Raw genomic sequence first — 23,254 nt, 5'->3', positions numbered from 1 at the left:
TCTCGTTGGCCCCTGCAGGATCAGTGTGAGTATTACAAAAAGATGTATTCCTAGCTAGGACCAGCGCACTGGCCAGTGGAGGGCGCCTCTGCACAGAGAAAGGGAGACTCTTCCTCCAGGTCACCCTTCTCCAGGGAGTCACTGAGAAGGAAATGACAATCACAAAAAGGGCCTGGACTCACTTTCTTAGAGGAATGGTATTTGGAACCAACTCACAATGGCTGATGGAAATTTTACAAATTTCACCTCCTGCCCAGATGCCACTCCGGATTCTTGCTGGGTGTGGATGGAAGATAGAAATGCTGACCCTGTGGAGAGCTGTGTGGAGATATCTTGACCTACTAAAGACAGAGCTTCCATATGATCCAGCAATTCCACTCCTAGGTATTTACCCAAAGGACACAGAAACATTAATTTCAAAGGGCACCTGCACCCCTATGTTTATAGCAGCACTATTTACAATAGCTAAGCTTTGGAAACAACCCAAATGCCCAAAAATAGATGACTGGATCAAGAAGATGTGGTACATACACACAATGGAACATTACTTAGCAATCAAAAAAGATAAACACATGCAGTTTGCAGCAACATGGATGGAGCTAGAAGGGATCATGCTCGGCGAAATAAGTCAGAAAGAAAAAGAAAAATACCAGATGGTCTCACTCATAGCAGGAATCTAGAAAACTTAAATAAGGGACAAGGAAAAAGACTAATTAATACAAAGTAAAAATCAAAATCAACAAGCAACCATAAACCAGAGACACACTATGGGGGGGAGAGGGAAGAGAGGAGGGATTAAGGTCAAAATAAGGGAGGGGTGCAATTGTATGGGGAATATAACCAAAATGAAAAGGCATACATTGTGCAAAAAATGAAAAATGATGTAATAATTATATAAAATAAAATATTAAAAAAAATGCTGACCCTAGATGGAGCTGGCAGAAGCCTGCAGTGGCTGAGAAAAGCTACCATTTTTTGAGCACTCACTATGTACCAGGTGCTGCTGAGCACTTTTTGATTTGATCCTCTTAATCCCCATTGGGATGCTGCTAATCCAAAGCTATATGTTGAAATTCAGAAAACTGTATACTAAAAGAAGAAAGTTGATCTTATAGTATGATAATTTAAAAATCAAATAAAAAAATCAAAGACCACATGCTTTACAATTCCATTGATCGAAATCTGAGAAAAGACAAAATTACAGTGATAGTAGATCAGAGGTTTCCAGGGGGTCAGGGTTGGGGGCGATTGAGTGCAGAGGGAAAGGAGGGAAATTTTGGGGGGTGATGGAAGTATTAGAGTTCATGGCTACAGTGATGGTTACATATGTGTAAAAATACATCAAACTGTACCATTAAAATTGCTGAATTTTGTTGTTATATCAACGATACCTCAATAAAGCAGAGGTGGGGGTAGCAACCCTGTAGCATGATCTTCACTGTTAGTCTCATCTTATTAATAAAGAAACAGAGACACAGGGAGTTTGAGTCCCTGCTCAAGGTCAGAGCAGCTAAGCGATCAAAGCTAGGATTCAAAAGCAGCAAAGAATAACTCCAGCAATCTCAGCTTCTCCCTGGGGCAGGGGCATGCATCAGCCCAGGAGAGGCAGGTGCAAAAGGCAGGAAAGAAGTGATTTCCCTCCCCATCCCAGGACCTTGCAGAAACATCAGTTGTTCTGGGACACGGGAGTCTTTCTGGTTGCAGACACATTATCTGCTTTGAAAAAACTGGTGCAGAGGCCCTGAGTCCTGATGCAGGTATCTAGTCATCCCTGGGCCTTCCCTCCTTTTCTGCCTGGTAGTGTGATTTAAAATCTCCTGGCTAAGCTCATTTTGCCAAATAGCTCCTGCAGGATTCATTTTCAAGGCTCAATCCAGAATCTTCTAGCTCAGCAAATACATCCACAGCAAGAAAATGTATTCACTCTCAAGCTACCTCTGAGACTAAGGAATATGGTTTCTTATGCTTTGCAGTTGGAAACAGATGTGTTTATACACAAACAAGTTATAGACATACAATATCTTGCTTATTATCTTTTAAAGAAGTGAGAGAAAACATAAAACTGTGTATCTGAATGTAACTTCCCGGTTGCTGTCCATCTGAGAGGGGAAGGTGAATAAAACTCAGGTTCTCCGCAGGCACACAAAATGATGTTGAGCCGTATCTCACAGCACTGTGGCGCCATTTAGAGAAATAGGTACTGGTCTCACTTTACAGCCAGAAAAAGTGCAGATGATTCTTAAGGTTGAGGCAGAAGCCAGAGGGGCTGCAAGGCCATTTCAGGTCACAGGGTGATCAGAGAGAATCAATTTATCTGGGATCAAGCAATTACTCAGAGGCAGAACCAGAGAGGGTAAGTGACTTGTCGAGGGTCACTGAGTACAAAGTTGGAGACAGAGACCTGGGTTCAAATCCTAGTTCTCATGCCAATCATGTGACCAAAGACAAGTACTTTAGCTTTTCTGAGTTTCTTTTCCTCTTTGTAATGGTGCTAAGATGGTGCTAACTCAAAGGTTTGTTGTGCATATTGGGTGAGCACTGAGCACAGTTCCTGGGGCATAGCACATCCCAGTAAATGAAAGTTGATGAGTATCATCGCATTTATGCTTTGTGATTATCTTTAGTTGCCTTATCTGCAAGGAATTTGAACTAAATGAGCTCTAACTTTTAGGCTGGTAACTAACTAACACATACAGGACTTTGTAGCTTAAAAGGTCCTATCACAGGGGTGTTTTTTTGCACCGTGTCCTATAATGTACATAGGACTGACAGTATTAGTCCCATATCACATTTGAAAGTTTAAGGAAGGCCAAGTGATTGGCCCAAGTCAGTCCTTGTGAAATCACAAAGCTAGTAAGTGACATGTTGGCGTCTTGAAGTCACGCTGTCCCTGTCCAGGGGCTTCAGTGCCTGACCCCCAGATTCTTCTCCTTTTTCCACGGCACACTTGTCTCTGCTTCCCTGCAATCCTCTTCCAGATCCAGGCCTCTACTGCTCTTGTTAGACAGTCTCTAACAAGCTGATGCAATGAATAATCATGAGCGCAATCCTGGTGTTGCCCTTTTACTGCTGAGATGGGGATAGATTTATAGAGGCTGACTCCGGCTGGTATTTGGGAATGGATAATTACCTTCGCTTACTATATCCTAGGCTGCTTCAGCTAAATATTTACTGCCCAGAATTCTGCCCTTTCCAACCAATTCTGAATACGTGCATGCCACAGGCAACTAAGTGACATAATTCATTTGGGGGGACCATAAATCTAAGGCTTCTACCAGAAATGATGCAAAAAATTAATGGAACATGAAATCAAGTAAATGGAATTGAGTACAGTAATTAGTTCATATTTTAATCCTCAGGTCTGTTTATTATCCGTCAACTGGCGAGCAATTAAGTCGGCACCATTGAGATGATTAGCTTCGTTTCAGCAAAAGTTTATCGATATGTCAGAGCAAATGAATCTGGGAGTTTTAAACGGCTTTATTTTGAATTGTATAGCAAGCACATCCATGGAGTGGCTCGACATCTAATGATTTAATTTTGCAATATTATTATCTCGATTACTTACATTTAATATAACTGAGCTGTTCTGCATGGCTATTGGGGAGAGTGGGCGGGAGGGGGAATTCAAATTCAAACTGAAGTACAGCATTGCTTAGCCGTAGGTTCTTAATACAATTGTGTGATTGCCTCTTCATATTGAGACCAAATGAAGGCTCTTAAAGGCATTACAGCTTCTACTTTAGTCCTATAATCTTTAATTTTAAATTTTTTTTTTTTTTTTTTTTTTTTTTTTTTTGCAGGCAGGCCCTATTATGGTGGCGCTTTTGTTGGGGCTGATTTGGTGACTTCCAGATTCATTTCCTCATGGACACTCATTATTGCTCAAGGTTGTAAAATAGTCCACCAATATCTTTTGCCTTTTTGAGGCAGACTATAGAAACATCCTTGGGATGGAGCTCGGCTTACTAACACAGGAATCTGATTCTCAGTCTAGACCTGCTCTACTGCACAACTAAACAACATGACCTAAAAGTGCCCTTTGAACCCTGGAATTTGATATAATTTAAAATTTCATTCGTACAGTTTACAATCTCAAACTAAGAACCAGAAAACGGGTTCTACTCCTAATTGTGCCTCTGAATCTCGGTGACTTTGGACAATTCTCTGTCCTTCTCTGGTATCTGGTTTTTCCTTTATATAGTCAGTAGAATGGAAGAGATGACCTCTATGGGACACAGACTCTTCAGATGGAAGCTTCGGGCAGATTTGTTCTTTCCAAGAGCAGGTCTATATTGTGAAGTAGGATATGTGATCTTTAGTGGCAACTACACATTTTAATAAACTGTCCCCAGTGGTCATAGTGGTAGCAGATGGGCCCTTCTTACTTTGCACCTTATTTTCCAATCGATTCTATTCCTGTGGCTTTGGAAATGGGTTTTCAAAAAACAGTACAGCTAGCTCATGGAAGTGTCAGAAGTTGTACCCACCCTCTAACTGCAGTGTCACTGGTACTAAACACGGGACGAACCCATTCAACACTTGTAAAGCAGTAAGAGTGATGGTTGCCATGGTGATGGTTAAGTTCTAGGCAGAACCCTAGAAGAGTCCCAGTTAAGGCTGATCTTTAATATTGTCTTTGCAATATAACACCTCTCTCTCCACTTTAGATGGCAATTTAAGGGGGAGATCAGAGTTAAGTGGAGGAAGATGGTGGCATCACAAAGCACCCTGGCGGGAGCAGGCCAAAATTATCAAGCAGGCTAGGAAGGAGTCAATGGGATAATGAATTGAGCTCAGCAAGATTTCAAGTGCAAAACATCTTCTCTCTTAGGTTGTCCCACCATGTCCATCTAAAACTGGCAGTTTAGGAAGCTGCTGACATGACTTTCCCAGAAGTAATTATCAAAATGTCTAAAGGGAAAGCTTCCTATCCTTTGATGAGGCTCATCTTAGCTTGGTGGTATTGTCATAATCTGCCTTCCCACATTTGGGCTTCTGACCTCTGTTTGCTTTGCTTCTCGAAGGCCCATTTGTTCACTCTGGGTGGGCCTGGTTCCCAGAATTCAGAACTTTGGCTTTTAACACTGGCAAAGACAAGTTCCCTGGTCTGATCCTGGGAGTAATTTCAGGGCTGAAATGAGGAATCTAAATGAATTTTTGAAGCACCCTGGTTATCAATTGTTCCATTATTCCTCTCAGTTACCCTGAAGAATTCATTTACTTTGTATTTGTGAATAAGGTAACATAAAACATCTAGAATGTCTACTAATGTGGCCAGTTATTTTATTAGGTTTGCTATTATCACAATAAAATTGAATTCAGGATATACTGGACATAATTTAGGTATCCTGAATGTTTCAGTCTTACATTCTCTTCACTCATTCAATCTCATCATTCAACAACATCTGCATAGTGCCCGTCACATATACGGGGGGAATATTGAAAAGTACGACCTACTCTATGACTGCAGGGAGTTAACAGTCTGTTTCTGAAGCCCAGATTGTAGACTCCTTATAGGAAGACCCCACGGCCTACAGGTCTTTGGATTTCCCCATGGGGCTAGGGCCCAGAGTAGACAATCATTATTACAAGGTTTATAGATAAACTTGACCTTTATTAACCAATGTTAGGAATCAGAAGACCTGAGTTAAAATCCACCCTCAACCATTTACTGCCTGGATTGTCTTGGGCCTTAGTTTCCCAGGTATGAAGGATAATCTCACTGCGTCAGTGAGTCAGTGACCCAATGGGAGAGTTTATTTGGTTGTGCTTTGGAATTCATTCAGAATGAAAGCCAAAGTCTATATAAAGTCCATGCAAAGAAGACATGGTCTTTAGCAGCCCCTGGTCCCCCTCTTACCTCTCTGACTGCTCTCCACCTATTACTCATACAGGTACTCATGCTGTTCCTACTCTTCCCAGGATGCTCTATTCTTTACCACTTCCAAGCTAGGACACTGCCTCTGCCAGGAATGTCTGTCCCCTAGACAGCCCCATGGCAGCCTCACAAATGGAATGTTCTCTATAAGGCCTTCACTGGCCACCCTCTTTGAACATGTAACTTGCTGTCTCCACCCCTCACCCTCGGGTAACCCTGACTCCATTCTATTTCTTTTCTCATAGCATTCATCAGACTTGAATGTACCATAAAATCTTGCTTATTCATTATGCTTATTATTCGTTCAACCCACTAGATCACAAGCACCGTACACACAGGGACTGGTATCTGATTTATTCACTGTAGTACATGGTAGAAACTCTGTCTCTACTAACTGAATGAATGAATGAAAGCAAATGGCATATCATGTAAACAGCTGTGGGGTGTTAGAGCGAGATTCTGGAGTCACCTATAAGCTGGGTGAGTAAATTCTGGGTTGCACAGCACAGTGAAGAATTCAAGGTTACGCTTGGTCCATCCCATTGAGCTAACCTCCAGGGGATGCTTCATTGTTCAATCCTTTGCGTTCTTTCTATTTAGGATAGGGCTAGGTTGGTGCCTTGGAAATACATTTTAAATTTCTCAAAACATGCTCCTTTCTCAGAAAAGCCCAGAACATGTCTCACTTGTTACTGAGAACTAAATCACTCTTCCTCTTTTCCACTTTCTAGTGGAAATTGATGCTTTGCACAGCCTTTACTGAAACACTCCATCTTCAATTTAAATGATGCTGTATATTTCTGTAAAGTCAATGAAAACAATACACCCCAAATTCCAGGAAAAATGCCCATAAGGCTTATGTTCCTGGGATACCAGTAGTAGACTGAATTGTTGATTTATGATGGAATGGCTCCTCTCACAAGCCTCAATTAAGAGACCACTCCATGTCAGGCACTGCGCTAGGTGTATGATATGCAAAGATGAATGGTGAAAATCCTTACCATTAAAGGGCTCACCAACACCATTTATTCTATTATTCGGCAAACATTTATTCACTCTAACATGGTGTGTCAGACCTTGCATGGGGTGCTGGGAATATAGCTAAGATTAAGATAAAATTCCTATCAACAAAGAAGTACAGTTCCAATAGAAGTCAGAGTAAACAGTTATAAACCCTGCAGTGATGCGTAATTTAGTAGATCAGTCAGTAAATTTTTCTGTAAAAGGCCAGGTAGTAAATATTTCAGCCTTTGCAGGCCACATGTGGCGTCAGTTGCATATTCTTCTTTAAAAAAAATATTTTTTTTAGAAATTGAAACCATTCTTAGTTCTTAGATTGAATTTGGCCCACAGGCTATGGTTTGTGGACTTTTGTAACAGATGAGCACACAGGATTCTCTGGAAGCCAAGAGGAGCTGTGTTTTACTGGCTGTGAGGAGAGAAGAAAAGGCCTAGGAGGGGGGTGTGTGGGGGTGCTGGGGAGAAGAATGGAGCTGGCATCAGGTAGAGGGAACAGCCTTCCATAGGGATCACCCATGAACCTGTTATTCTTAAACATCTCCATTCTCCTTCCCCCATCCCCAAGTCTCCAATTGTGCCAAAAGAGCATCTCAACCAGAAGGTCCCAGGCTACCAGCCAAGTGCTAATTAGATCAGTGGAGCATATTCCCCTCCATCCCCTCCCTTCCACTGCACCCCTCAGAGTTGTTCAGTGCCGGATGGGGCCCTGGTTATCAGTTCCGAGCTCCTCAGCACTTTTCATAGCCTAGCACACTTCAGGACAATTTGGTATTAGTTGCTTATCCCTACACGTTTGTGAAATCAGTCTCTCAGAATGCAAACAACTGATTCCTTTAAGAGGACAAGGCCTGCATTTTATGTTGTTTAGTCTCAGTTGTTGACTCTGAGATAATTGTTTTTTCTCTTCCGATTCAGAGTCACTAAAAATATATGTATGACTTTTATTCCCCCCTTTTAATTAAACAAATCTTATCTACATTACCATGGCAACAGCTATGGACTCGTCCCTCCCTTAGATGTGTTTGAGCAGAAACAGAGACTCAAGAGGCTAAGACTTTGCCAGGCTGACGTGCTTGCATTCCATCTTCAGAGAGGGCAACACCTGTGTCAGGACACACAGCTATTCAGCCTCGCCTTATACAATCCAGAGAGAATGACTTCACAGTCCCCTGCTGGGACAATTGCATTGTCCTGTCGCCTTATGTTGTACTATAAATACGCCTGTCCCTCAAGAAACTGAATGCTTCTCTGGGCGGGGGCTGGGCTGTGGCCCTCAACACATAGCAGAGCACAATAGCACATGGAGAATAGACAAAAAAACTGAGCGATCTGGCTACAGGCACCCTGTGGAGTGACTGGTGCAATTCTCAGCGCTCCTTTACTCCTTTGTAAAGAAGGACATTAGGAAGATTTTTTTAAAATAAATATTTCCAATTTCTCCCCAAACAAGAAATATTCTTCTTGTCTAGTCTCACTAGTGGAACTTAATCCACGGGCATGATTCTTTCAAATATTATATTTTGCCTACTTGATGTATTTGTTTCTTTTCATGAATACCCTATTTTATATTGGACATTAATCTAACCACTTAGACATGATTAGCAAGCTAAGAGTCTCACTTATTAAAAACAGTTAATTTTCCCTTTAAAAAAAAATCAAGACATTTGAATTCCTGAATATGCTCATTTATCACCACCCCCCAACAAGGCATCCAGGAGTGCTCTGTGTAGGACATGAATAATTTTTATAAAAACGCAGTTGCTGACTGTGTCGTGCATTCACCCAGCTTTTTAAAACAAAGCAAATGATTACCATCAATTACAATAACCTCACTAGACAAGACTGCAATTAATCTACAACTCTTCAGATAACGACTGTTGCACTGTGCCAAGGAAAATGCCTGGCATTAATTGACTTATCACCATCAGCAATGATAGATGGGGCAGGTGGCAATGTGATTATTCATTGTCAACAAAATAAACACATGCTTTGTTGCTAGGAGTGCCTACTTTGGTCGTCTCAGAGGATAACCAAAAATAGAGGCCAAAGGTGGCTTTGAAGTTAGCCTGAAATAAAAATAAAATGTTAACCTACAGGTCAGGATTTACCTTAACTAAGACTAATTCTCTGTTAGAATTCAATGAGGGGGTATTTTCTATAAGGAAATCATGGACTATGTAGCATTTCAGTATTAGAAGGTGTATTAAAGTGAACGGTCCACCTGCTCATTAGGATGTAAGTCACTTTTATGAGGCCCTCAAATTCCATTCCATGCTTGATAATTCCAGTGACGGCAATTCACTATTTTCAATGGCAAACTCATTCCACTGATGGATAGCCCCCTATTTAGCTAACTTCGTCTTTCCGTAAATCTCATCCATTGACTATAGGTCTTTTCCCTCATACAACATATAAGATGCCAAACCTTTCTTGATCACTAAAACCCTTTGAGTATCTATCCCAAAGGCCAACACCTAGTTAGCTGATTTCCACAAGACTTTGTTTTAATGTTTCCAATATTCTGGTTTCTTGCACCACACCAGTTTACAGACCACTCACACTGAGGGGCCTGGAAAGAAATGTGACGTGACTGACATGGTCTCCTTAGGGCAAGGTCAAGTACTTGTGTTGAGGTTACTGTTCGAGTTTGTTCTGGAGCCAAGGATAGCTGCGTGCAGCTGTTTGCCAAGTTCCATCAGGCTAGATGGTGCCCAACTTTGTCATTTATAAGGGGGGCAATTACCCCTGGGTGTGCCTCTTTTTAAATTTATATGCAACATGGTTTTTTTGATGAAGTTCTCATTGTTTAGAAAATGGAGATAAATCAGGCAGAGCTGAGCTACCATGGGGATGACACCTGAGGGGAGAAATCAAATATACTGTCCCTAAATCAACAATGACATAAGAAAATAAATATAAAAAAACCACTATTGAACTGTAAAAAAGAATGTCTTGGGGAGTTTTTACAAATGTGCATACGTGGACCCCATTCCTGGAGACTGTGATTCAGTTGACTTGGGGAAGGACTCAAAGGTAAATATTTTGACAACATTCCCCAGTTAATTCTGATTTGTAACTGTGTTTAAATGCTTTCTTCACTGAGAACACTTAATAATGTGCTTCATAAACCTAATCTTCAGACTCACCTAGGGTTTTTTAAAATGCAGATTCCTTGGGGAACCCAATAACTATGGTCTCAGGTAGGTTTAAGAAAATCAGTGCATTGAAAAATAAAATTACTATGTTTCCCTGAAGAAGTTTAGAAGCACTCATTTAATGCAAAATGGTAGTTTACATACAAGTTACAAAACACCCTTATTACATGTTGAAGAAACAAGCACTCTAAGGAACTATACAATGGAGAGATTTTAGCCTAGTGACCACCTATAGTTTCATCCATTCACTTAACAAATTCATTAGATAAATGCATTTTTACTCTGAGGCAATGCTATGATAGGCACTGGAAACAGTTCAGTCGGGGAGAAAAACCAACAAATAACAGCAAACGAACGAGCAAGTACATCAATGAGGAAAGGAATTAAAAATCTTAAAACACCATATATTTGGAAAAGAAGACTTTATCCAATTTTGAATAATCTCCAATTTGCACGGACATTCTCCAGTCATCCTCAATTCAGGAGGTTTCGCTCTGCCGTACTTTAAGTTTAGGATATGCCATTCTTGGGAGTTTTTCCACGATAAAGCCTTTGGCGACATCCCTAATCAATTCCAGAATACTCCCCAACAGACCCAGGAAGGACACTCACAGTTCTGCCCCACTCTGTCCTCCAAACAGCCATTACGAATAGATCACAGATGAAATCTACACGTAGCTTCACAATCCATAGTGTCTGTGTGCCAAAGTACCTCTCTCCCTCATTTTCTGCTTTATCTAGCTGCCTATCAACTATGGGGTACTTTCAGAGTCCCATTTAATTTCCAAAATAACCTGGAGAGATGTGTAAACTCAATTTTAGAAGGATCAAGTAACCATTCTCAAGTCACATAAGTCGTGCATATTACAGTAGTAGGTACACACCCAGGTCCGCTGAGGCCAGTGCTGGTGCTCCTATTGCCACTCTGCACTGCCTCTCTTCTCAGTCCCTACCTGCTCTGAGATGCTCCTCCTGACCCCTTCAAGTAGACTTGTCATTTCTTTTGTCTGTGCCAGTGCCTCTGTGCCTCTCCATCACTGCGTGGCATTATACTTGAGTGACGTGAATACAGCACTCTGTGAGCCCTCCTCCATGGTAGAAGTGCTTACCCCCCTTTAATCCTGGTATCACTGGTAACTAGCAGAGTGCCTGCAGGTTCTCGGTTGATGTAGTTTGAGTAATCATTAAAATCTGGCCACTGGATTCATTAAGATCAGGAGTCTATTGTCCCCCTCAGTTTTGAGCTGTGGGGTGGACATTAAAAGAAACAGAGACATATTTCTGCATGGCTCTGTTTTACTCCAGGGTCTTTTAGAAACTTATCTGAGGTGGTGGTGGCCATAAGTTGAGGAGCAACGCCCAGCTCAGGTGTGACAGGGACAGGAGAGGTTAGGAGGGTCTCTGTGGTTGTAAGTCTCCAGTTCATGGAGACAGCACTGACCTGGCCCAGGCACAGCCTGCCAGGCCCTGTCCACCGAGACCCTGAATCATTTGAAGGAGGCTTCAAGAACAAAAATCCCTTTCCCACTCCTTCCCTCTACCCCACATTGAACCAGGTGAGGAACATGCTATCTTCCCTCCAGATGAGATTCTGGGGAGAAGAGAAAAACATTCTGCCTGGCGTAATTGTTCAATCCCAGTAGCCAGCCTTGGGCCTGGCTTTCGACACCGTTCCTAGCTTCTGGAGCATGTGCTGCAGGTCACTGGGCCTTAAGGACCCCTGAACCCTAGTTCACAGCCACCCTCAGTGCAACAGAGGCGAGAGGCCAAATTAAGCTCACCCTGCCTGTCAAATGCCATAACACACATGACACCTGTTCAAACTGTGGCTCTCATCCTGTAATTGAAACTGGTTTGGTTCACTGCTGTGGCCTGAATTCTGTCTGGGATGTTGGTGGCACAGAGTGACACTCCCCATTAGTGGTGGCCACAGTGACATTTCCATTCTGCATAAACTCTGGCTGACTACTTAGTGGCCTGACATTTATTTCACAGTACATTATAGCTTCATGCAAATAAGACCCATTCTGCTGGCAGGGAGAGTTTCAGAATCTGACAATTCAGATTGTGACAACTGGGAGACTGGAAGCCCACCTAGGTATAAGTGAAGATGTGCACACAAAAGACGAGGTCTGGGCTCACAATAATGCCCAGAGAGATGTCAGGGCAGAAGTCATAAGGGGGCTGTAACAGTGTCTCAGAAAGAAACAAACAATTTCATGGTGGCCTTCCCCTTCCTGGCAAACCTGGAAATTAGTTCTTGACTTCCACGCCAATTTGCAAACAGATAGGAGGAAGGAGACACAGACCTTCTGGTTTCATAGATCCAAGAGACAGCTTTCCATTTGTCACCCCACCTTGGGTGTAAACAAGCACCACGCTCTGTTAATGCACACACAGCTCAGGCTGTCCACCTACCTCCCCAGAGAAGGCTTGTCCGTTGAGGAGGTGCTCCGAGCCCTGGCTGTCCTCGCTCCCGAAGTGCAGCCGGATCTCCTCCAGCCGGTGGCTGTACGTCATGGGCCCTCCTGAGACATTAACCAGGTGCTCCTTGTCCAGACGCAGGGACACATGTCTTCCAGTGTTGTACATGGTGCCGCTGACCTGCAAGACAATGGGCAAAGGGTCAAGCTGGGCTCCTTCTTCCCATGACTCCCCAAAGCCACACTGGGGCTTCGACCACTGTTTTTGCTCCTCTTCCTAGGAAGGTTCCAGGCTGAGGGCACATGTGGAGCAGTGCCCCCAACTCCCCAGGGCATGCACACCCCATCTGGTGTCTATGGTACTTTCTGTGAGGCACAGACCACAGCTGAGACTAGTCTTTGGGGTACAGTGGTTGGAGACAGGTTGATGTTGACGTGGCATCCATCTTTTAGTAAAATTTATCTTTCCTAATTACTAATATACAGGCATTGGAAGGTACAGGACAGGCAAACAAAGGCAGTAAAAATCAGACACCATTCTACAATTAACAAATAACCAACACTAATATTTTGGTATATTTACTTAAATTTTTTTTGAAAACGGTGCAGCAGATCTACTTTATATTATTTATTTATTGTTATTTTTTAATGAAGTACCACTGTTTTATAACCTTCTTAATTTTTTGACAGGATTGGATTTCTTCCCTCAGGTGTGGTCACTGTAGTTGTCTCACTAAGGTATATTTATGTTTAACACTTATAACTACATACGCCCATAGATTGGATTATTTATATGTGTGTGTGTATAAAGATATAAATGAATTTTCACACATGCCTATTCACTAACACGAGTATTTTTAGGCCAGAACTGCTCTTCTGCAATATCTCTTTGAAATGGTTGCATAACATTTCATTGTAAAAATACCCAACTTCTTGTTCAGTCTTTTTATCCCCTGCAGTTTGTCACTATTGTAAAATACTACTACAATGAGCATGCTTTTGGAAGAATACTCTTATTGATCCAGGAATATTTCACTAGGCAAATTCTGGGTCAAATGGTGTTCGAAACGCTATCTTATTTACCATCTATGGTCAAATCCATTCTGGATGGAAGGCAGGTGCCCAAAGCTGGGCTAGCCTTTTATGAGTCTCTTCAATGATAGGATGCACAGAACTGTGAGGTTCAACCCACATCGCCCCTGGACGCCTATGGATTCAGGCCACATATAGGGAGCTGCCGTGAGTGCTTACAGGATGTATGGCCTGCACACCTGGGCATGATTCCTGGGCTTCCCTGCATTTCTAAAATTGTTGTCTGTCTAATGTTCTTAGGAAAATCATTTCCCACTGAAGCAAGGCTGGGACCAAGTCATTTGCTTTGTCTACAATTTGCCAGTACTTGGAAAACACCCTGACACACTATAGGAGGAAGAACAAAGACTCTGGGGTCAAAAAAACTTGCAATTTGCTTCCTGATGACCTGGGGGAGTTTACTGAATTTCCTGAATCCTCAGTTTCCTTAATGCTAAAGTAGAAACAAGAAAATGTCTCCTAAGCAAAGAAGCAAAAAAAACAAAAACAAAAACAAAAACAAAACCCTATAAGGCATATAGTAAATAATCATCAACATGATAATGATAAATCCTTCCTTTTCAACAATGACTTATTTTTATTACTGAGGTAACACTGGTTTACAACACAAGGAATTACTGTCAGTGGCTGTAGAGTTTCAGTTCTGCAAAGTGAAAGGAGTCCTAGAAATGGACGATGGTGATGGGAGCACAGCAATGTGAGTGTGCTCAGGCCGCTGCAGCGTGCATGTGAAGATGGCTGAGGTGGTATGTTTTACATGTGTTTTACCATAATAATTAAAAATTGGGGGAAAATTCCCCCCATAAGGTTATGAGAATTATATCAACAATATATGGAATTTACATTCTCCTTCCCTTACTGTGGTGCCTGGCTGCTGTTGACAGGCCCCAGTTCCCAGAGTCCGCTGGAATATAGTATAGCTTGATAAATGCCACAATGAAGAACTCTGACTACTGAATCCTGATGATGCTTCTTACTTTGGATTTTAAAGCTCCAGATGTCGGGTGCATCCAAGATCATTATGAAGGCCACGAAGCAGACACAAAACCAGGGTCTTCAGGAATAAACCATCGAGCTTTCTAGTTCCTCCATGCCACTTTCAGACCCTTTCTGCTCATATTGCTCTAATGCCCCTCCCTCTCTTCTAACCTCCCTTTCTCTATCCCTTCCTCCCTTTCTCCCTTCAGTTATTAAGAAAATGTAAATGCAGCTGACTCTGTTAGGAGCTGGGATAGGGATACTGTGGTGGGTAAAACCAGGCACTATCCCTGCCCTCATGAAGCTCACCCTTTCCAGTACGTACAAACTCGAGTGGAGCAAGAAGGTTGTGGGGAATCCATCTGAATTTCTACCATTTGCCTCTGTGTTCTTACAATTAGATCCAAGACCCCCCCCTCACCCCCACCCTTTCCCTAGACACCAAAATAACATTAATTTGTATTAATCAAAAAAAGCTGTGTAGCCAGGGTATGGTTTGTTGCACTTTAATTTAAAAATAAAGGCTTGACAACATTATGTATGATATCTAACGGTACATCTGCACTGTAGTAATTAACAATGCAGCAGTGTCATTTTATCTGTGATGCTAATTACTGTGTTTCCAATGAACTACTTTGGTGCACAGCATGTCGGAAAAAGTTGTATTATGCAGACCAGGAAGCAGAGCTAAACGAAGTTGAAGCTGCAGGGGATACCCAGGTTGCCTCTGGCTGCCTCGCAGTTCTCTTTTTTGTTTTAGTTTAATGAACTGCAAATGAGCGAGGAGCCCTGTGATGCTCACTCTATAATTGAGCAAAGTGCATGCCACCGGTGAAGGCTTGGTGACTTGTCCAGGGCCACACAGCTGGCAGTGGTGGGGCACCATCTTCTGATTCCAAATCTATTGGTTTTGAGGTGAGCAAATGCAAGATCTCAGCTCATTTCAGATGCAAACTATGTTAGAAATTTAATTTAATTTTTCTCCAGTCTAAAGATACAGCTCCATATGTGGTGGGATTTTTTTTTTTTCAGGGAAGTAGAGGCCTGGAATAGACATCAGACTGCTGAGATTCATCCCAGGAGGCGGTTTGGAGAAACCTGAAGTCCTCTGGCTTTCTCACTGCAGACACTTATACTGGTTTGAAACAAGGTAGAACTCTGTGTGTTGAAGGAAGCAAGTAACAGGTGAGCCACAGATGTGCTGGCAAGACTGAATGTCAACTGATGTTATCTTGATAAGCTGAAACCACCTGAAAGCAATGTGTTCCTTTGCAAAGTAAAACAATTACTCCAGGTATATTTGTTTCATAAAGTTGGGTGTCCTCCTTAGGAAATGCCTTTCTTAGTGCTGCTCACAATGAGCCAGGACCTCTTATTAATGGACTCGTCAATTTTTCGTTTTGGTAATGTTACAGAATATCAATTTCATCAGAGTGTTTTTAAGGAACCGAGAATTTTCATTCTTTGAAAGTTGGCAGTGATCCTGTTCATAATGGTTGGCAGCTTGCTTTGAAACCTTGGTGTCAGATATGGAGCTAAGTTTTGAAAGTAAACTTCATTAGCTGTTGCTTTTCTTGCTCACCATACCCAGCAGCCAACGCAGGATGGTGCTAAGGCCCATCTCATGTGCATCTTCTTGGATGGGAAGTTATGACTCTAACAGCATGTGGCGTGGAGGCCCCCCACAGGGCACACCTGTCCCACCAGGGCGTCTCTGGTGCTTTGGCAAACTGCTCATCAGAGGGGGAGCCAGGGTTTGACCCCATGTGACTCTGGCTCTATTGCCTGTGCTCTCACCAATGGAAATGACTTGATCAGCACAGCTGATCATGTGGCAATGCAGTATTACAAATGCAGGGTGTAGTGTAGGAGCCCCTCAATGGTTCAGAGTTCAGAGTATTTGGGATTAGTTACTATATTATCAGGGTTCACCACAGAAACAGAATCAACAGGATGTGTATCGACACATAGAAAGATATGCATTATGAAATTGGCTCACATGATCGTGAAGGCTGGCAAGTCCAATCTGTGGGGTAGGCCAGCAGGCTGGAGATATAGGGATGTGCCACATTGCAGCTCAAGTCCAAAGGTCTTCTACTGCAGTTCCCCTCTTATTGGGGGAGGTTAGTCTTTGTGTTCTACTCAGGCTTTCAACTGACTGGGTGAGGCCCACCCATATTATCAAGGGCAATCTGCTTTATTCAAGTCCACTCATTTAAATGTTCATCTCACAGACCATCAGAATAATGTCTGACCAAATATTTGAGCACTATGACCCAGCCAGGATAATACATGAAATTAGCCATCATGCTTCTCTTCAAATACCATTTACTTTCTTTATTACATCTTGTTCCAATAACTCTTAGCCAAATAGCTGTGCTGATATTGCACATAACAGACCGATAACCATTACATAATAATACAGTGAAGATCTTCTGGCTTAATGAGATAGCACTTGAGGGGTTGAGTTTATTTGTAGAAAGCTAAAGTTAAATAAATTTTACCTTCAGAAATTTCAAAAAAGATCCGATAAGTAGTTACTTGTTGTGAATACAAAGTTTATGTGAGGTTTCCATTATATTCTCTCTCAAAGCAGTTGGACCCAAATCTCCTTTAATGTACTCAGAAATAATTCCCCATAGCTTCCAAGGAAATGTAACTCTACAAATTGAGTAGTGGTGAGGAAATAGAATTCCTCTAGAATTCTAGACTAAAATTGTGTAAAAGAAAGAGCTACTTGCATTCTCAATGCAGTTGGGTTAGGTAAGGGAACACAGGAAGTTCCCAAGGTTTTGCAGACTCACTGTGTGCTAGGCACCATACTAAAATTTTATTTAGATCTGGACACAAGGTACAGATAAGCTACTCAAGGATGAAAGATGAGCAAACAAGGTGACTAAAACCCAAAAGAAGTTTTATAACCCAAAGCTCAGGGTCTTCCCGTTTCTCAGAGAGCAACTTGCAAGCCACCAAAGAGAGGCTGTACCCCATTGCTCTGTGACCCTGTAAACTTCAGAAATTTATTTTTCGATATGGAGTTGGCACCTGTTCATTGATAACATAGGAGGGATGACACTCTTGCTTTTAGAATTCAGTCTTATTCAGTGGATTGTCTTTTACCATAATTTGAGTGAGGACATTGGACTGATCGATGTAGCCATAGCATCAGCAGTGACTATGGTGTATTCCAGGTCTTGTGCTTGGTATCTCTGATTAACCCTTACACCAAGCATGCGAGGAAAGCATGATTACCCATGTTCTAGGAGGAGGAGATGGAGGCTCGAAGGGGTTAATGACTCCCTAAAGCTCCATGGAGAAATAGGCAGAGCCAGAATTCCAGTCTGGCCTGTTTGATTTTAAATTTTACAGCTTTTAAAAGAGAAGTAGAAATTGGCAGAAAGAGTGTTGAGAAAATCATGTTGCTTATAAGTAGCTGGTGGGATCAGGGAAAAATTCTTAAAGCCATAATATTGTGTCCTTATGGATGTACCAGAATGGTTTTCATTTGACCAGGCCTAGTCTGAATATCCTTGGAGGGTTTCTAGACCCAAGGTAGCTGGGGAATCTCAGTTCCCATTTGCTGGCAGTTGAAAGGGGAGTCATACCTCCCTATCTTAGGGTTGACTTAGTAACTGGGTGGCTGGGACCATAATGCTGGCTTGGTGCCCAGAGGCATTAGTGAAGAAGATCCGACAGCCATGTCATATAAATTAGGTGTCCTTTCTTTGCAATTGAGGTTTCCTATTATATGTGTCTGACCGCTCTGCTGAGGTGTGTAATAGGTCTTTGCAATGTAATTAGTGAGCCTAAGAGATTTAAGAACACCACTTAGTCTGGTTTCCTGCAGTGCAGCTCAAGATGCCAAAGGGCTGATTTGTAAAGACTGAATGCAAGAAGCCAGCGGACTGCTTGTTCACATGGGCACTCTAGTGGCATCACTGCAAGAAAGAACAACGTGGCAGAAACACCTGGAGCCATCCATTGGTCTTCCTGCAGTGTAGCATCCACATGGATTGGCCCTGTTGGGCAGGGTAGATTCTAGAGTTAAGAGAACTTCAGAAAAACTCAGTCCAACCTCTTTATCAATAAACCAGGAAACACCGACACAGAGAAGTTAGGAGCCTTGTCGGGGAGGGCGCAGACCCGAGGGGAAATCCACCAGCTCACTCTGTCCCTGGCTTTGTACAGCTCAGCTCTCCTTCCCCTTATTCTTTTGTTTTTCCTGTAACTTTTCCGATGCTGAGGGGACATGAGCATACTGACTCACAGTCAGAATGGTTGGGGCACTGAGGAGCATTTACACAGATGCCATAACCCACAGAAAACTTCAGCCTGACACCTGGACGTACCCTTTGCATGACGTGATCATCTGGATACCAGGTTGTCTTCAGGACTTGCCTGGATGTTTTATGCCATGTAGATTTCACATGGAAGGGGTTGGATGTTGAGAGATGGAGGCAAAAGGCACCTGGGGCATTAGTGCAGTTCCTCACAAGAGCAGACAGTAAATATTTGGAGTGTGTGGGTTGGTGCTATTAGGAAGGATGTGCCCGAGATGTGGGTAAGAAAGAATGGAATTTGACCAGCTGGCTCTGCTTTGCATTGGCATAGATGGAGTTGGATAGAAGGATGGAAATACTTCCAAGAACTCACCCACCACTCTTATCCCTGCAGGGAGGAGAGAAATTTCTTCCTCAGCAATTCTAAGTTTATGCTATCCCTTAGCCCATCCATCTGGGTCAGTCTGCTTTTCTTTGAAGAGACTAGGATTTGGGAGTGCACATTGAAAAACCAGATGAGGGCCTCCCCTGGTCACGCAGGCAGTTAAGTGCAGTGCTTTGAAGCTGTCTGCAGCCTCTGGAGCATCGGTTTGATCCCAGCTGGCCGGCGAGGGTCCCACATGGCGCGGCAGACCTCTCCTGTCTCGCCCGCTGCTCCCCTCAGCAGTGTATTTAATCAGTCTGCCTGTTCTGTTCCCCACTCTGTCTCTGGTGAATCCTCTCACCCTCCCGCACATCTGGCCTGTACCCTGGTTCTTGTATAAAATAAATAAATCTTAGAAAAAAAAAAGAAAAACCAGATGAAATAATCACATGGGTTACTTATGATATCGATCCTATTATTACTATCAGGTTAAAGACTGAGCTTGTGTGTGGTTTGATGGACTCTTCAAATAATAGATTTCTTTGTCAGCTCTACAGGGGCAGCAGCCAGCACCGTCATGGAAAAGCATCCTTGGAACCAAGTTGGCGCTGGTGGTAATGACAAGAGGAATGGAGAACAGGTGTGAAGGATGTTGCCTTTTCACAAAGGTATAGGTTTTGCATAGAGAATGCTCCTTATCCTCCATCTTCCTCCAGGGCGTGTTGTGGTGGGGGGGGGCAGCATCACACAGTTGTGGTCATTGACCTTCACCTCTATGCCTTAGTCTGGCCCAGACTCTGGCCAGGGAGGGGAACCAAGAGTGCAGTCAGAAAGGCATTTATCCATTGTGGTTCTGGTGGTGGGATTCCAGGCCTGAGTCCAGAGCACTACTGTGTGTTGAGCCTCTGCTGCTAATCATGGTAATGATTTTGATAATTTAATATTACTTTAATGACAATATTATAAGATTTAAATTTCATAATTTGTCTTGTGTGCTTAGGAGCTTTTTGAACCCCTATGCAAAGTCTGCAAGATTGGTGTGATTATGCCATTTTCCAGACAAGGAAGCTGACACACAGGGTTGTGTGACACACTGAGTGTCCCACCACCAGTGCGTGAAGGAGTGGAGATTGGATGCTGACTGTCTGATCTCAAAGTCGGTCTCTTCCTGCTTCACTATGCTTCTCCTGACCCTCTGTGAGCAGGTCCATCTGCCTGATGAGGTCCAGCACTGATTTCAGGATTAGTTTTCCATTCTCCCACCTGAACTAAACCTTAACCCGGTAGGGTGTTGAGAGCCTGCAGGGTTCTTGCCAAGCCTCTCATGCTGGCTATCTGGGTCCATTTTTTGGACTCTCTAGTGAGTGGCCAACTGCATAGAACCACCAGAACCAGGGTGGGATCATCTAGTGGACCAGCAGTACTGATCCCATGAGAACAACTGTTCTTCTGCTCCTTTTGCAGGCTGGGAGCCCACCTCAGTTATCTGCAGGACTTCAAATCACTTATACACATCAATGTATTGATTTTCTCACAATGTAGTACAGGCATGCTTGCTTGGAGTTAGCTCTCCTGTTTCCTGAGCAATGCTGTGTTCCCACTTATTGCAAAGAAATGGACAGGGTGATGTCTGGGTGCTCACCTGGGTGCCCGGCCCATCCACCTCCAGCCGGACTCGGCAGGTCCGAGGTGGGACTCAGCGACTGCTCCCTCCCTCTGTCAGCCTTCCCCTGATGTTCATTTTAAACAAGGCTGGCAGATATTTAATGCTGGGGGCAGGGCACAGTAATATAGACTAATTTCCTTTATTCTCTCCCAATCCTCCATATCTTCAGGAGTTGCCTTGAGAATTGTAAGGATGACACACAGCACTAAAGTGCCCATGAATAATCTATAGTGGGTTATATGGCCTCATCTTTAGGTCACTGTTTTTTCCCCAAATAAAAACTCAAGGTTAGGTCACCTTCATTAACTTTCTACAACTTGCCTCAGAAAAGTTATTTCTAGCTTAATGTCACTTAATTCAATCCCTGAATCACAAGGCTGTAGGCAAATAACTCCCCACTTTCCATTCTTTCATCTCTAAAGAGGAGAATGCATTTTAAGAGACACCATGGCACAGGGTGCTGGCAGAGCACATGGTGACCTTCCCCTTCTTTGTGAGGGTTTCCCTGGTCCCACTGATCATATTACAGTCCTCCATGCCATTTTTTTTCTTCAGAAATTAGAAATAACAAATGTTTTGGGGATAACTAGATAGTTCTTTTGCTCACTCCTTGAGTCACTGTAAACAAGTTAATTATTTAACATTTAACTGCTCTGGAATGCTTACCCTATGGATCTGTCCACCTCAGATGCCCCCCTCCAGAACATACTCAAATGTCCAGAGTGGCCAGCAGGAGACCTAAGTAAATGAGACAGGTCAGGTGTGAGATAATAAGGAGTGGTGGAGAGTGGGGTCCACATGGAGTGCCATTTCTTGGCTATCTCTGAAAGTACATAAAGGACTCTGGGTTGCTGGTTGCTTCTGGAGGAAAAGCCATGAGGAATATGTAAAAAGAGAGTTGGGAGCATAAGGCTCACATCTCATCTTGTGCTCTTTTGTACTGTTCAATTTTCAAAAGTAAATAAAAATGCAGACAATCACATCTGATGTTCAATCTGGGTCATGATCCAGCTGCTATGATATGGGCCCAGGAGCTAGTCTGGAGCAGTTGTTCACTGGAAATAGAAAGCAACCTACACATGCAATTTCAAATGTTCTCATAGCTACATTTAAAGAAACAAAATCAAACAGCGAGAAGCACATTAATAAGGACATGTTTCACTTAAGCCAATACAGCTAAAATATTATTTTAACATGTAATTGACACAGAAATTATTAATGAGATACTTTACATTATTTTTTTGTAATAAGTCTTTGAAATTCAGTAGGTATTTTACATCCCACTTCAGACTCACTGTCAAGTATTCAGCCAACACATGCGGTCAGTGGCTGCCATGCTGGACAGGAAACCTGTCAGTTTCCATCCCCATGTGTCCTCCCACATGCAAACAGTTAGTTTAGAGAGTGGACCCCTGGGCAGCCATTGAGGGACATTAAACACCCCAGGAATAGGTTAAGAATACAGTGTGGGTAAAATATTTGTTATTCACCGAAGCAAACAGCTCCTTCTTTGTTGAGGCATTCCTTTTTTTCTTGTGATTTATACTGCAAGTATTATGGGGCACCCATGCATGGGAGCAGACCAATGAAAATCTCTCGGGTTGGTAGTTAGAATCTACTGACCTTGAAACCCAGTGACGTGTGGTGCTATTTACTAGGAATGCACAATGAATCCTGTAATCTAAATTATAAATCTCCTAATATTCCTCTGAAGAAGGTGGTGGCATCTGAAAAGCATGAACTAGACTGAGAAGAGAAATGACATAGAAGCGGGAAACCTTTGGCTTACAGGTGTATTTGTGGGGGGATTAGGGAAGCTTTCCAGAGTGTTCCACACCACAGCTGCCTCCTCCTCCCCTTCTAAGAGCCTCTGTTCCCAACGGGAAGGTCAGTCATTTATCCTCTATTCATTGGCGTGCTCTGTCTCGTCAGTTAATGATGGTGCATTGGAGATTTCACATTGTTATGTGGGTCTCACGTGCTTTGCATTTCTCAGTGGCTCTGCACGTGCAGGGAACACTTCTGTGCCCTGGAGGGCAGACTCAGGCTCTCAAACTGGTAAGTAAATATCATCCACAATCAAAATTCAAACGGGACTCCACCCTATGCACTCGTGAATTCATTTTATTGAAATTACTACCACTGCCATTTATGATGAAGCCCTTAACACTTGAGGGGGGAAGTGAAAAATGACTGATTCCAGAAACAACATCCATTCCTTTCTAGAAGCCAGCAACCAAGGACACGACATTTTCTGACCACAGGTCACATCCAGATGGGCAGCTGCAATGACATGCCCGCACCACTGCCATCCGTGGTGCCCTGTGTCTGCACAGCTCATGCATTGGCAGCTCTGGCTCGCTCCTCGCCTCTGCCCTCGGAGGCAGATATTTTT

The 23,254-nt window shown here is 42.9% G+C and overlaps 1 protein-coding gene across 1 annotated transcript in view; it reads right to left on the bottom strand.

Annotated features, from left to right (window-relative positions):
• The window catches only part of CA10 (carbonic anhydrase 10), a 432,852-nt gene that overhangs the window by 79,243 nt on the left and 330,355 nt on the right, over positions 1–23,254 (bottom strand). Inside the window, exon 5 of the mRNA XM_054688693.1 lies at positions 12,475–12,660. Coding sequence (XP_054544668.1) covers positions 12,475–12,660 — 186 coding nt within the window. The remainder of the gene's footprint in view (positions 1–12,474; positions 12,661–23,254) is intronic.

Source organism: Talpa occidentalis, unplaced genomic scaffold (genome assembly GCF_014898055.3).
Source record: "Talpa occidentalis isolate TD23 unplaced genomic scaffold, MPIMG_talOcc4v2.1 talOcc4.7, whole genome shotgun sequence".
Lineage (NCBI taxonomy): Eukaryota > Metazoa > Chordata > Mammalia > Eulipotyphla > Talpidae > Talpa > Talpa occidentalis.
Note: the sequence above shows the minus strand (reverse complement) of the source record. Positions and strands in the feature narration are given on the sequence as shown.